General features: G+C 49.5%; 1 protein-coding gene across 2 annotated transcripts in view; it reads right to left on the reverse strand.

The window, feature by feature from the left end:
• Window positions 1-14,508, reverse strand: part of LOC102061060 (protein CEPU-1) — a 399,822-nt gene that overhangs the window by 357,200 nt on the left and 28,114 nt on the right. Inside the window, exon 1 of one of the 2 annotated variants that reach the window (XM_074527883.1) lies at window positions 184-220. The exons of the other annotated variant lie outside the window; for it this stretch is intronic. Within the exon in view, the coding sequence (XP_074383984.1) occupies window positions 184-205 (22 nt within the window). The 5' untranslated portion in view covers window positions 206-220. Of the gene's footprint in view, window positions 1-183; window positions 221-14,508 lie in introns of those variants that run through there. 2 annotated transcript variants of the gene reach the window in all.

Genomic DNA, 14,508 nt, shown 5'->3' on the forward strand with positions numbered 1-14,508 from the left:
GCAGGGGTGAGGGAGCTGAGCGTGTCCCAGACAATCGCTCCGCTGGCGCTAACATGCGGATAAATAGCCGGTGCCGACATCTGCTGAGAAATACCTTTCCCTCTCCACACTGAGAACTGCAATCTAATAATATCCCAAATGCCCCCCCCCGTATCCTTCTCCATCCCTCCCCCACCCAATTACCGAGCCTGACATTATCCGTCATCTTCCCTTTGTGTCGGCGAGAATCCAAACGCAGACGCCGGGAAATTAATAATAATTGTTGTGTCAAAATGCGGGATGTAATCAGGATGCGGCGTGGAAGCTAATACAAACACAAACAAATGGTATTTATCCTCCCCAATGATCCCTCCCCTCCCTTCCCTAAGGGCTGCTGATGATAATACTCATGGAAGAGATGAATCAGTGCTAATATAGGGATTAGGAATAGATCCCAAAGCCCAGCCTGGGCTGCAATCAAAAGGAGCGCTCTTAATTGAAATTAGAGCTGGGATTTCGGTGCCTCTGCAGAGATGGGTTAAGCCCATTGGGGCTAAACAGAAGGGAAAATAAAAATAGCATCTTTATTCAAGAACAAGAAGGTGGGAATGAGAAAAAAGATCCTCTCTGGCTTCGACACACCTGGTTTGCTCAGTCTTGGCTTTGCAGCTGGGTTTTGTCCCAGCGCCGATTCCCGCAGGCAGGGCAGAGACGATGCTCCCGCTTCTCCCTCAGGCATTTCTGTGCCTTTTCAGCCTGCGACGGGTTCAGAGAGGATATTTCAAGATCAATCCACACCTCCCGTGCTCTGAGGGAACCCAGGGCAAGCTGAGCTCAGGGTCCTGTTCCTGACTCTTTCCTGAAACTTTTTTCCGCTCTGCAAGTGAAACGTGCTCTTTTCCCCCGATGCTCACACCGGCAAAGATAAGCGTTCTCACTTTCATTCCTTTTATTCAGAGGCACAAAAGGAGAGGAAAAGACCACCTAAAAAAAGGCACAACTCCTGCTTTTATTGCTGTTTCATTGCCCACATCCCTCTGTGCACCAGGGCCACCTGGACCGATATCCTCAGCAGCAGAAAGACAATTTAATCACCCCACCAAACCCATTTGAACCATTCATTCAGAGGGGCTGTATTCTTCCCAAATCCCAGTCCCAGGCAGGAGGGATGCTCAGGAGCCAGGTGCTTAACGGCAGCATCTAACCTTCTCCCTTTCCAAAGGTTTTGGGGAGTAGTGACTCTTCCTCCCAATTCTCTCCCAGCCCTACACATCACCCTGAGTGATCCCTCTCATGGATGCTGCTCAAAGGAGTCTAACACACACGAGAAGCAGAAAATAGGATCCAGGAACGGATTATTCCCACGAGCACATTAACAATTCCTGTGCTTTAATTCCAAATTAGATTTTACGTCTAAAAACAGGTTTCTGAATTCTTGGCTTGGGCACTGTGCCACAGTCTGTGCCTTGCGCCAGCACATACAAACCCAGACTGAAAACTGGCCCCAAAATAAATCACCCAGCTCCAAACCCTCCTGCTGCCAAAGGCTGGGATTTGGCTCTGACCTTCACCACTCTCACTCCAGCCTCACACAGCCCAGCTGTACAAAAAACTTTTGTGATTTTCTTCTTTTCCAGCCAGGAAAATCCTATTTCCAAAGCCGAGAGAGAGAGAGAAAACCCTCTATGAGCAATGCAGACTTAATTCATCTCCTTGGTGGCAGCAGGTCCTTGAGGGCAACCCAAGGGCTTGCAGGTCAGGAGAGACTCAGTGGAGTATGGCCAGTTAGAGATGACTTAGATGCATTCCCATTCCCTGTTTAAACTTTCTGTGTCTCCACAGCGTCCTCTCCAGGAAAAGCTGGCCCGACAGCACACAAGTGTTCAAAAACATGAAGGAACAAATGGTGATGCTGTTCCTCACTCCAGGATGATGCTGTGGGTTTTACCAGCCTGCCTGCATCCCAGCCAGACTTGGATTGATACCCCGAGGCTGCTGACAGCTCTGAGGACTCCCAGTTCACTAGATGGTTGTAACGACCAACATACCAGGAAATGATGGGTTCTGCACACACCAGAGGTTTGAAGACCACCCAAAAATCCCCCACCAGCTTTTGTTTGTGCCTTCAATTACAAGTGCACCAGGATTAGCCACAGAGGAGACTCTGAGAGCAGCTCCCAGCTCCGAAAAGCCCGGCTCATCCCACTGAGCCACTGAATCCAGTACAAGTCTTGAGCCCAGTCCAGAGACAAACTGATTTTAAACACAAGTATGGTGCAGAAACTCAGCATTCTGCAGCCTGATGTTTGGAGCTGGTTTGCAGCTGGGCAGAGGTGCCCATCAGGACTTTGGGCACGCACAGCTAAATGAGCTCTCCACGCTCTCACAGCAGGAGCAGACCCATCCCATCCAATTTCTGCCCCCAGTATCTTGTCTAGCTGGTCCAAGGCAGGAATCTGGTTCCTCCACCAGTAGCAGAGGTTGATGCCTCTAAAAAAGCCCAATTTAAGGATGATGTGAAGGGCACCTTGGCACTGCTTCTCTTCCTGCTGTCCACTGGACGTAAGGGCTGGAGTGCAGCCTCCTCACCCCAAGGATGTGTAGCACAGAGAATCCCAGAAAGGTTTGGGTTGGAAGGAACCTTAAAGCTCATCCTATTCTATCTCCTACCATGGGCAGGGACAACTTCCACTGTCCCAGGCTGCTCCAAGTCCCATCCAGCCTGGCCTTGGACACTGCCAGGGATCCAGGGTCAATCACAGCTTCTCTGGGCACCCTGTGCCAGGGTCTCCCCAACCCTCACAGCCAAGAATTTCTTCTCAGTATCCCATCTAGACCTATCCTACTTTGGTTTTCGCCTGTTCAGTTCTCCACCTAACAAGACTCAGCAAAGACCTGAGAAGCCCTTGTCCCTGCTGCCACCCTAAGCACACACTTCATTCCCAGCTGATTTTCCTGTCTGTGAAAGGCACATCCCCAGGCTGGCCATCCTCCAGGCCCTCCTCCAGGCTCTACCAGCCCCTCTCCAGGCTGGAGCTGTCCCCACATGATCCCTCTGAAGTCACAAATTACAACAGGGAAAGAGGAGCTGGGCAAGCCCCGCAGCCGCGGCGGGGCCGGCGGCGGGAGCGCGAGAGTGGAAATTCATTCATATGAATTTGGAATATAATACCTGACACAAGATGTATCACTGCTGCCATGCTGCAATCCCAGATAAGGACACAGCAGTAACAGATGGAGGAACAAGGCACTTATCTTGTTAGCTGATGGATTTATCTCTCCTTCCCCCACCCTTCCCTACATATTCCATAGTGTGCAGGGAGCCGCGCTCCTCGGCAGAGCAGCATATGGAGCACGAATTGATTTCTTCCTAACACCCCCTCCACACTTTAATTCAATAAGAGCTGGAGTGGCGGATAAACAGCTTGTTGTGCTAGGAAAATTTCAAAACAGTCAAGAAAATGTCAAACTGTCTTTTTTATGAGTGTCTTTCTTTTTTTCTTTTTTTTTTCTTCCCTTTTTTTATTTTTTTTTCCTTTTCATTCCCCTTTCTCCTCAGATGTTCAGTGAGGAGCTCTGTGTCTGGAGTGAGCAGTCCATCCCTGGCAGACACCTGTACATCTCCTGTCAGGCCAGTCCATGGCAAAAGGTGGCTTTGGTCCCATCCTTGGATGGGAGCTGGGAACACAGCGACTCTGGGTAGAAGATTAGGCAGATGGTTTCATCTGGCAGCTCCCTTAATCTCATTACTGGAGCTGGTGGAAGTTTTTAATGTGATCTCTCTTTCCTTCTCTACCCTCACCCTATTCAAAATGCCTCGTCTCAAAAAAAAAAACCCCAGACATGTTTCCTTAGTGGTTTCTTTGTTAGGAACAGATAAAAAAATTTCTTAAAAAAACTATTCTATTTTTATTTTTGGTGTCCTCTCCCTCTCTATTATTTAGCTCTGAAAAGGAGGAATTATTAGAGAAGTGGAAAAATCAAAATTGGATGTTTTCTGGTCCTTGCTTAAAAAGATGGAGCTCTTTGGAAATAGCAGGGACGTGTTTCTGAAGACCATAAGGCACCTCGTGTGCTCCTGCCCTGCCAGTAAACCCAAGCAAAAGCTGCAGTGATAGAGGTTTATTGAGGAATGTGGAAATCCAGCTCTGAGGGATACCAGCATGTCCCACACTCAAGGCTCCTTGCTGGCCTCTTTCTATTCCTCACACAGCTGCCTGTTTCCAACCAGCCAGGGAACTGAACTCTGTCCCAAACACCCCAACCCATCACTCCCCTCCTTCCCAGCTCTCTCCACACCTCCCTAGATTGTTCTCCTGAGGGATTCTCATGAAATAAAATCCTTCAGGACCTCTTCTCCCCATCCATGCATCCCTTTAGCAGTTCATTCCCTGCACAGTTCCAAAGCTCACCCTGGCACCACACGTGGCCTGAGCCATCCCTGGCTCTCAGCTCCCAGAGCTGGTGAAAACCATCTCCAGGTGGGTTTGGAGGAGGAGCTGGAGCAATCACTCCAAGAGTCTACTCTCATATTTTGAATAAATTGACGTGAACACAGGGAAAGAAAAGGGGAATGTGCCCCCAAGTGTGACTAAATGGAAATCAAGTGGATTCCCAACAGGAAGAACAGAAGACCTCACTTAAGTGAAGGAATGAAAATGTGTTCCCTAAAAATTGTAGGAGCTGCTCTGTTTTCTTCAATACTTCTCCTACAGAGCCTCAGCATGGATTTGGGAGCGACTGTCCCTCAGACATGCAGGGGACATTGCTGTGCACCCATGGTCAGAATAAGACCACCACCCTATCTCTCATCACTACCAACAGCTTTTGGAGGTCAAACAAGGAACCAGCATCCACAAACCCCACCCCAGCACAGTGTCATCCACTGGGGAGCAGAAATAAAGGCTGAGAAACCCACGGGGACAGGCAGTGTCAAGATCTTTAGCTTGTCAGAGTGACTCCGAGAAGAGTTCCAAAGTCTCTTTTCCCAGCCTGGCACTTGAAGTAGGAGTCAGGGCTCTTCATTTCTCAGTCTCAAGGTTGTTTATTGTTTCTTATCTATAAAATTATTTCTCTTGCCCTGCTGAGGTCCATCCAGCAGGACCAGGAGACTTCTGGCACTCTGCCTGCCCCCAGGGCTGTGTTATGTCTTTATAAAGTATAACTAAAAACTACATGTAAAATATTCACCATAACTTCCCAATACCTATCACCTATGTTAGATAGTGAGCTTCTACTCTAAACCAATCTAAAAGCGCCACCATCACAGCAGAAGATGGAGGCCAAGAAGAAGAATGAGAAAGGCTGGACATGCCCAGATCCCTCCATCTTGTCCCCTGAACCCCCATTCTAAAAACCCCAAAATCTACTTTTTCACCCCGTGATAAATTCACTATCATTCTACTTAATTTGTCATGGCTTGCAGATCTTCATCTAAGGCTGGTAACTTGCTCCATGGGTCATAATCAAACCCACAGGGGCATTTTGGGCTCTGTGCCAGGGTCTCTGAGCCCCCTGGCAGGGGTTTTGGCCATCCTGGACAGACAGAGGGATGTCCTGGGTTCCCACAAGGGAGCAGCGTGGGTGTGGGGCTGCACATCCCTGTGGGGTGAGTGAGTTACACTCCAGCAGCACCCAGAGCAGCAGCAGCATGGGCTGGGCATGAGCTGGGATGGTTTGGGGTGAGAACAGACCCACAGGAGGGTGTGCAGGGAAGGAGAGCCGTGTCCTGCAGTTCTCCACCTCGCGCCATCCGCCTGCTGCTGTGCTGGAAGCAGAGCTGCCTCCCCACCCCCTCTGCAGCAGAGCAGTGCAGAAGGCTGCAGGATCCTGCAGGGAGCCGCCGTGTTTAGCATGCAGGAGAGAGTGCAGAGCAAAGCCCTGTCTCGTGCCACGGAGCAGCCGGCCGGGAGCAGCAAATTGCTACTGGAAGGAGCCAGGGCTTGGGGAATCTGCAGCCCCTCGCTGCTGCTCCCCCTCCTCTTCACATTCAGCTCCTGACTGCAAAGTAGAGATGGGGTTGGTGCCTAATCTATCCCTGCCTCAGTTTCCCTCTATGAGCGGATGCCGGGACCCATCTTGCTATAGCCCCAAACTGTCAGGGAGGAGCAGCAGGGAAATCATCCTTCTGCTCCAGAGCCATCAGCTCCCTGCTCCATCCCTTCCCCTGCCAGCTTGCACCGGGCACCCACAACCCCAGTGGCAGTGGCAGCACCCAGGCACTCACAGGTGACGTGTCCAAACACCCACAGGTGATCCATAACAGCACCCAGGTACACACAGATGCATCTAAACACCACAGGTGATGCATCCCAGCACCCAGGCACCCACAGGTGATGCATCTAAGCACCCACAGGTGATCCATCTTGTCACCCAGGCACCCACAGGTGATGTGTCCAAACACCCACAGGTGATCCATAACATCACCCAGGCACACACAGATGCATCTAAACACCCACAGGTGATCCATCTTGGCACCCAGGTACCCACAGGTGATCCCTAATCCCAGACACCCATGGGTGATCCATCCCAGCACCCAGGCTCCCATGGGTGATATATCTAAACACCCATGGGTGATCCACAGCAGCACCAGGCACCCATGGGTGATCCATAGCAGCACCTGGACACCCACGGGTGATGCATTTAAACACCCACGGGTGATCTATCCCAGCACCCAGGCACCCACAGGTGATCCATAGCAGCACCAGGTACCCATGGGTGATGCATCCCAGCCATCACCCACCCCCCCATGCCCCAGCCCCACACTGAACTCTCCTCCTCCCCTGCAGGCTGGGGCTCAGCCCCTCCAAGCCTTACCTGCCACCAGGGTCCCCTCCTCGTCCCTTCCTCACCTCCCTCTGTGGCCGCACCAGGCAGGGCAGCAAGGCAGGTGACAGCACGCCAGCACCAAGGACAGCCAGTCCCCGTTTGATGCCGGTGTCTCTGGTCAGCTCTGACCCCCTGCACCCACCTCCCCACAAAAAGGACACGGAGAGCCCCTTTTCCCCCCACCCAGGACATTTCAAACCTGCCCCTTTCAAAAGAAGCTCTCGCCAAGCACCCAATTACAGCTCAGTGACTGAGGATGAAAAGCTGCTCTTGGAGCATCCTGTTTTCTCTTTATTTTTCCCCCCTTTCAAGGTTCCTTTTCCCTCCCTTCTCATGAGGTTAAAGAGCTAAAGACCAACTCAGAGCCAGATAATAGAGTGACAGCTCCTCATAAAAAAGCAGCTGAAGCTTTGGCGAGAGCAGGCACACGGTGCATTAGGGATTTCTGTCGCAGCAGCTGGGAGTAACAGTGACCCTCTGAACTCAATTTGCTCCACGGCTTGAAAACCAAGGAAAGCCTTTGGACTGTCAAACTCCTCCTTCGGCTTCCAGGGGTGGCTGCAGACTTTGAGTGAGCTTTTGGGGCCCCAGTGTGCCCCTCACCCCACAGCAACTGCCCTTGATTCATATCTGGGGCTGGAGGTGGCATCCCAAACCCTGCAGGGATGCGGGATGTGGTGAAGAAGGGAGGATAACACACGGGATGGGAGCGACACTGAGCTGTGGAGATGTGGATTTGTACATTACAGGACTCAACAGCCAGCCTGCCCCAGCCCAGCAAGAGCAGAGGGACAAGGGGGGGACATGTGAAAGGTTGGTGCTGAATGAGAAAAGCTCAGTGCTGCTCCACAAACCCATCACTTTCCCCTCTGCATTCCTCTTCTTCCTTTTTTTTCCTTTTTTTTTTTTTATTTTAATGAGTAGAAAATTCTTCCCACTACGCATTAGCGCCCAACGTAATGGTGCAAAGCATTTTTCATTTATCATCATAAGGCCAGTCAAACGAACCCCCTAATAACATAAATGCAAGAGGAAAGCTATTAGAGTTTATTTGTGCAGTGGCTTTGAACTCGTCCCCACTGCTCCACCAGTGTGACTGGAGGGGCAGGATGGAGCTTGGATCTTCAGGACCTTTCATCCTCAGCAAGGCAGAGCCTTCCCTTACAGAACACTGCAACCCTGCACATGTTACTCTGTTGGCTGAATTATCAAAACACCTAAACACCTGAAATAATCCACTGCAAACAGCACTGAAAGTCCTCTAAAATAGGTTGGACAGGGCAAGGAGAAACCTGGTGTTGGAACTCAGGACATCCCTCTGGGTTGTCCGCCCTGTGCCAGAGGGCTCAGAGACCCTGGCACGCAGCCCAGAACACCTGTGGGTTTGATTATGACCCATAAAGCAAATTACCAGCTTTGTATGAAGACCTGAAAGCCACAGAAGTCTAAGTAGTGTAATAATAAAATTATCAAGGGGTGAAAAAGTAAATTTTGAAGTTTTTAGAATAGAAGTTTTGAAAACAAGATGGAGGGACTTAGGCATGTCCAGCCTTTCTTCTTCTTCTTCTTCTCTACCTCCATCTTCTCCTGTGATGGTGGCACTTTTGGATTGGTTTAGAGTAGAAGTTCACAGTCTAACATATGTGATAGGTATTGGGAAGTAATTGTAAACATGTTATATGTAGTTTGTAGTATAAAGAGATAACACCACCCTGGGGGCAGGCAGAGTGCCTGGAATTGTCCTGCTGTATGGACCTCAGCAGAACAGGAGAAAAATTTTTGTAGATAAGATACAATAAATAACCTTGAGACCAAGAACTGAAGAACTCCAACTCATTCTTCGAACGTGCGGGCTGAAACAGAGACTGTTCACGTGTCTGGGAGCTGCAATAAACTGCAACCACCCGAGAACCTGGGATAGTGGAAAGTGTCTCTGCCCCTCAATGAGAGGGGCTCTGAGGTCCCTTCCAACCCAAACCACTCTGGGATTCTCCTTGCCTTGTCATAGCTGTGCTGTGCTCCAAGTAAAGGGAACACACCTGGCTGTGGCTCACCTGCAACTAAAGATCTCCAAATCCTGTTATTCCTCCCATGCAGAACTGAAAACAGGCATTTATTTTCCACCGTGTTCACAGGGGTTCTTGTATGAGGGAAGAGATGAGGATCTGTCTCCATGTTTCAGAAGGTTTGGTTTATTATTTTATGATCTACATTACATTAAAACTATACTAAGAGAATAGAAGAAAAGGTTTCATCAGAAGGCTGGCTAAGAATAGAAAAGCCAAGAATGATAATAAAGGTTTGTGGCTCAGACTCTCTGTCTGGCCCAGCTGACTGTGATTGGCCATTAATTACAAACATCCAACATAGGACAATCACAGATGCATCTGTTGCATTCCACAGCAGCAGATAACCATTGTTTACATTTTGTTCCTGAGGCCTCTCAGATTCTCAGGAGGAAAAATCCTAAGGAAAGGATTTTTCACGAGAGATGTCTGCGACATACAGGGCCTGCAGTCTCTATCCCAGCTCTGCACCTCTGCCAAGAACTATCAGAGCATCCCTGCTGTGCCCAGACCTCCTCCTCTGCCACCCCCAGATAGCACAGCTTTGGGAGACCAGTGCCATGAAATAGCTCCACACATGTTGGTGAGGCTCATGCAAGAAAACTTCCCTATAAATAAAAATAATTGGAAAATTTATGTCATTCCTCTGTACAGCTCTTTGCTCTCCTTTGCAGCAGCCATTCCCATCCTAGGATTTCACCACAAGGACAAGAGGAAACAGCCTTAGGTTGCTCCAGAGGAGATGTAGGCTTGATTTTAGGAAATTGAATTTGGGAAATTTTGAATTTAGGAAATTTTAGGAAAAATTTCTTTATGGCAAGGGATGTCAAGCCCTGGAATAGGCTGCCTGGGGAAGTGGTGGAGTCACACCATGGAGTGGGGTTAAAAACATGTATGGATGTGGCACTTGGGGACATGTTTGGCTGTGGGCTTGGCAGTGCTGGGGGAGTGGTTTGGGTAAACCTTGGGTGGTCTTAAAGGTTTTTTTCAACCTAAACTATTCCAATTCAGTGATCTTTCACTGCTGCCTTGCAGATCCACTCTCATCATTCCAGGTCTCTCCCCTCAGCACCCCCATCCCCAAAATCTCCCAGCACCTCTTGTCCCAACATCTCTCATCCTACACAGCCCCGTCCTGGAGAGCCATGACAAAGCATTTAATTTTATACACAATAATTTCCTCATTAAGGCGAAATTAAATGTGTATTTCAAAACCTACGAGCGAGAGCAAACTGCTCAGTCTTATGCTTTATTAAACAAAAAAATCTTTGTGTGGAAAGAGGTTTGGTGCCAAATTACAGCCCTGCTGATGGGGCTGTGCTATTCCCAAGCGTGTCAGGGATGTGTGGTGCCAGCAGAGAGGGCCTGCACTGCAGAGGGAAACTGTGGCACCAGCCTGAAAAATTAGTTTAATCATTAAGAAGTTTATTTCACTCAACTTCAAAGAATTGTCATGTTTAGCAGACAGAAAACTTCCAGGGAAGGGATATTACAAACCAGGAGGAGCCCCTGTGCGAGGGGAACCTTCCCTCCTTCACCAGGCTGCCCTTTGGAGAAGGGAAAATTCACAGTACAGATGATGGCAGGAAGAAATGTTTTGTGGTGAGGGTGGTAAAACTCTGGAACAGGTTTCCCAGAGACCTGGTAAATGCTTCATCCTTGGAAAGAGACAAGGTTAGGTTGGATGGGGCTTGGAGCTGCCTGTCCCCAGTGTGACTCCATAGATTGAGCTTGGATCTTTAGGACTTTCCATCCAAAGTTATTCCTCAGTGAGTCAGAACCTTTCCTTACAGATGATTGCAACCCTGCAGATGCTGCTGCGTTGCATGAATTGCCTGAATAAATACAGAAATACCTGAAATAAGCATTGCAAAAGGCCACTGAGATGTGTGCGAGTGTCCAAGGCCAGGCTGGCAGGGCTTGGAGCAGCCTGGGATGGTGGAAAGTGTCCCTGCCCATGGCAGGGGATGGAACAAAATAAGCTTTGAGGTCCCTTCCAACCCAAACCATTTTATGATGGGACACCAAGAAATGCAATTATTCCAGGCACGGATATAGGGGTGGAGAACAGACCCACCCTGTGGTGTAGATGGGGACACGGTGCCATCAGTGAAGCACATCTGGAGGTGTGGAGCAGCATTCCCCTACCAAAGCCAGCAGGTACCACCAGGGATCAGGCTAGACCAGCCCATAGCCAGCAGCCACCTCCCCCTGTGCTCCCACAGCCCTCCAAAGCCATAAAAACAACCACTGACAAAACAACCATTGATAAAACCCAGACATGTTCCAAAAGATTCACCTCTCCCAGTTTGCAGTGGATGGGCTCTGGATCACAGGCCCTGCCAAGCCCTGCCCTGGGTGCAGGGGTGCAGCAGGAGCCACGAGGGGTGGGAGGCAAAACTCGGGTGGAAAGAAGCTGACACGGATTGAGAGAAAGGATCAGGGCTCGCAGGAAGGGGAGACAATAAAACCCAGCCAGGCAGACAGAGATTAATGAGTGTTTCCCAGATATGATAATTTCTGGACATCCATCAAATTTAATGTGCTCCTGGGCTGGGGAGCGGCACTGCAACTCTCTGACAGAGGGGAGGGGTCCTGGGGGCTCAGTGGGACCCAGGCACGGCCAGCCCACCCACAGCACCCCTGCCTGAGCTCGTGGGTGATGTATTTTCTATCAAAAATAGAAAATACATTGTGTGTTTGTGCCCCCCTGCAGCAGCACATCCAGCCGTCACAGCTGGGCACTGGTGACACATTCCTGAGGACACAACAGCCTGGTTTGGGAAGGTTTCTGTCAGTGTGTGCTCCCTGCCAAGATGTCACCACATGGGGACATTGCTGTGGCACCCTCAGCCTTGCTGCCACCAGCTCCTGCTCCACCACTGTCGTGGGAATGCCCAACTGCATCATCTGAGAGTGCCTGCCCAGCCTCCCGTGCTCCAGAGAGCAGCTGGGGGCAGGCTCAGCCCCCAAATCCCTGTGTTTAACACCAATCCAACACATGAGGCAGCCAGGGTGTAACTTCACCTTGGTTGGTGCCAGCACAAGCAAAGCAACTCACACTTGTGGTTTCTCAGGCACAGCTGGAGGGGCAAATCCCTCATTCTCACTAGAATCCAAAGGAATTGGATTGTTTGCCTGAGTTATTTCAGACTGGGCCTGTTGTTGCAGTCTCAGACTTCACTGGGAGTCTCTTGATGCCATCCAGCCCCTCTGCAGCATCTCCACGTTTGCACCCAAGCCCTGGAACCACCCCTGAGCCACCACAGCCTGGCCTTGCTGCTTTAAAAAAACCAGCACAAATCCCAAGGGCAAGGAGACTCCCACATGCTGAAAGAACTCAGTCATTGAATCCCAGACTGGTTTGGGTTGGGAGGGACCTTTCAGATCATCTCATACCATGGGCAGGGACACCTTCCACTATCCCAGGCTGCTCCAAGCCCCATCCAGCCTGGCCTTGGACACTGCCAGGGATCTAGGGGCAGCCCCAGCTGCTCTGGGCCCTCACAGGGAAGAATTCCTTCCCAATATCCAGTCTAAGCCATCCAAAATCCAGATGGATCTGCTCCAGTGACCACACGGCTCTGACTGCAGCCCCTCCCCAACTCTGCTCTCTGCTCCCAGGCAGAGCTGCAGCTCTGGAGCCAGGGAGCTCACCCTGCACTGCAGTCCCTGTCAGCTCCCCACCAAGATTTGTGTGCTGTGCACAATTCCTTATTGACATTTAAAGGTCTTGGACAGCCAGCCCTACACATCTTTGTTAGGGAGGATGGGAATGGCCTCACCCAAATCTGCTGCCTTAAAGTTCAGAGTCTGGTGTAAGATGTTTCTGCAGCATGTCCAGGTGCTGTCACTGCCTGTGGGGTTTGTCATGGTCACCAAACCCTTGTGCTTCTGGGGCATTGATGCAGGGAGCTTGGAAAGGGAATTCAGTCCTTCCTTCACATGTGGAAGCAACAGTCTGGTCAGAGAAAGAGAAAGCTAGATAAACTTTCCCATTAATTGGTCTGGGAAATTTTAGGGAGGCAGAGAGAAAGAATGGTAAACAAATTATAAACTCCCTGCAGTTGGTGTTTTGAACAAGTTGTTTTTCTCATAAGACATTTTACTAAAGGGTGTCTTCTTAATTAAGCAATCATGTGAAATGTGTTGATTAAATGACCAATCAGGTATAAAAGAAGGGGTTTCAATAAACTCAGGGCTTCTAGCCTCTTACCTTCTGACCTAGAGTCTGTGTCACTTATCCATTCCTGACTTAATGGTGATGTCCATGGACCTGGGCACAGATGTGCCATGTGGTTTGAACAAGTGAGCTGGCCAGGATAGCAGCAAACCACCCAAAATCCTCACCTAGAGCAGGACACAACCAGCAGACATCACCCACCCTGCCCAAAATGTGCAAGCACAGGACATGGAAGGGAAGGGGGTAACATCAGTGGCAAGCCCTTCTTCAACCAAGGGACAGAGCTAGAAAGACAGACAGAGCAGTTTCTCTGCAGGACACAGCCCATCCCTGTGCCCATCCCTGTGCAAGAGAAGTGTTTGGGAAGGCACAGGGAAAAGCCTGAGGTTTCCTGCCTAGAGAACAGGGACTTCATCTTTTAAGGAGGAAAGTAATTTTGGGTGAGAGTGGTGATGAAACGATCGAGTTCTCAAGCAGACGGAAAGCTGTGGAATATGGATAATGGACTTCAAAAGCCAGATTTCAAAAAAATTCAGGAAGCTGGTAGATGGGTTCTCCTGGGAAAATAATCACAAAGAAGGGGAGAGCTGGCAGTTACTGAAAGAGACTTTATTACACACACAATAGCAGGCTATCCCTGTGCAAAGGGAAGGTAGGAATCCTAGGAAGAGGCTGCTGTGGCTGAATTCAGAGCCATTCAATGACCTGGGAATTAAAAAGGAATCATGAAAAAAGTATGGAAACAAGGGCTAATAATTAGGAATGGGTATAACAGAGCCACAATGGCATAGAGGGATAAAGTCAGCAGCACTTACACACAAAACAAGTTTTAATTAGCAAGAGATATGAGAGGAGAATAAAAAAGCTCTTGGATTTGCTCAAATGAGAAGGAAAAGGAATGCTGGGTCTGTCACCAAGCAGTCAAGGAAAGCATGTGGCAGAGATCCTTGGAGCTGTGTTTGGTTCTATCCATAGAATGGCAGGTGTGTGGCCAGGAGACAGCTCCAAAATTCACGTTAACAGGGAAATGGCTTTCAGACTGGAGCAGGGGGAGAAGATGGGTTAAAAGAAAAAATTAAACTGGCAGAGATTGAGGAAAGTCTCTGGAGAGTGATGAAAAATCGGGCAGAAACGTCGCTGAGCCATCAGCACTGCTCTTTGGGAGCTCGTGGAGGCCAGCAGCAAGGGCAAGAAATCTTCATATCTTTAAGTAAAAAAACCCAGGAGCTGTAGGCAATCAGCTCAACTTCAATCACTCGGAAGATACTAAAACAAACGATGAAACCATCATAGCTTGTAAGGCCCCGGAATTTAATAAAGTGAGAAAAAAACCCCACATCCACCACCAACACGAGTTTGTCAAGAACAGATCATGTCAAACCAACCTAATTTCCGCCTTGACAGGATAACTAGACTTGGTGGATAAGAGGAAAGCTGTAGACATGATATACC

The sequence above is a fragment of the Zonotrichia albicollis genome, chromosome 27 (genome assembly GCF_047830755.1).
Source record: "Zonotrichia albicollis isolate bZonAlb1 chromosome 27, bZonAlb1.hap1, whole genome shotgun sequence".
NCBI lineage: Eukaryota > Metazoa > Chordata > Aves > Passeriformes > Passerellidae > Zonotrichia > Zonotrichia albicollis.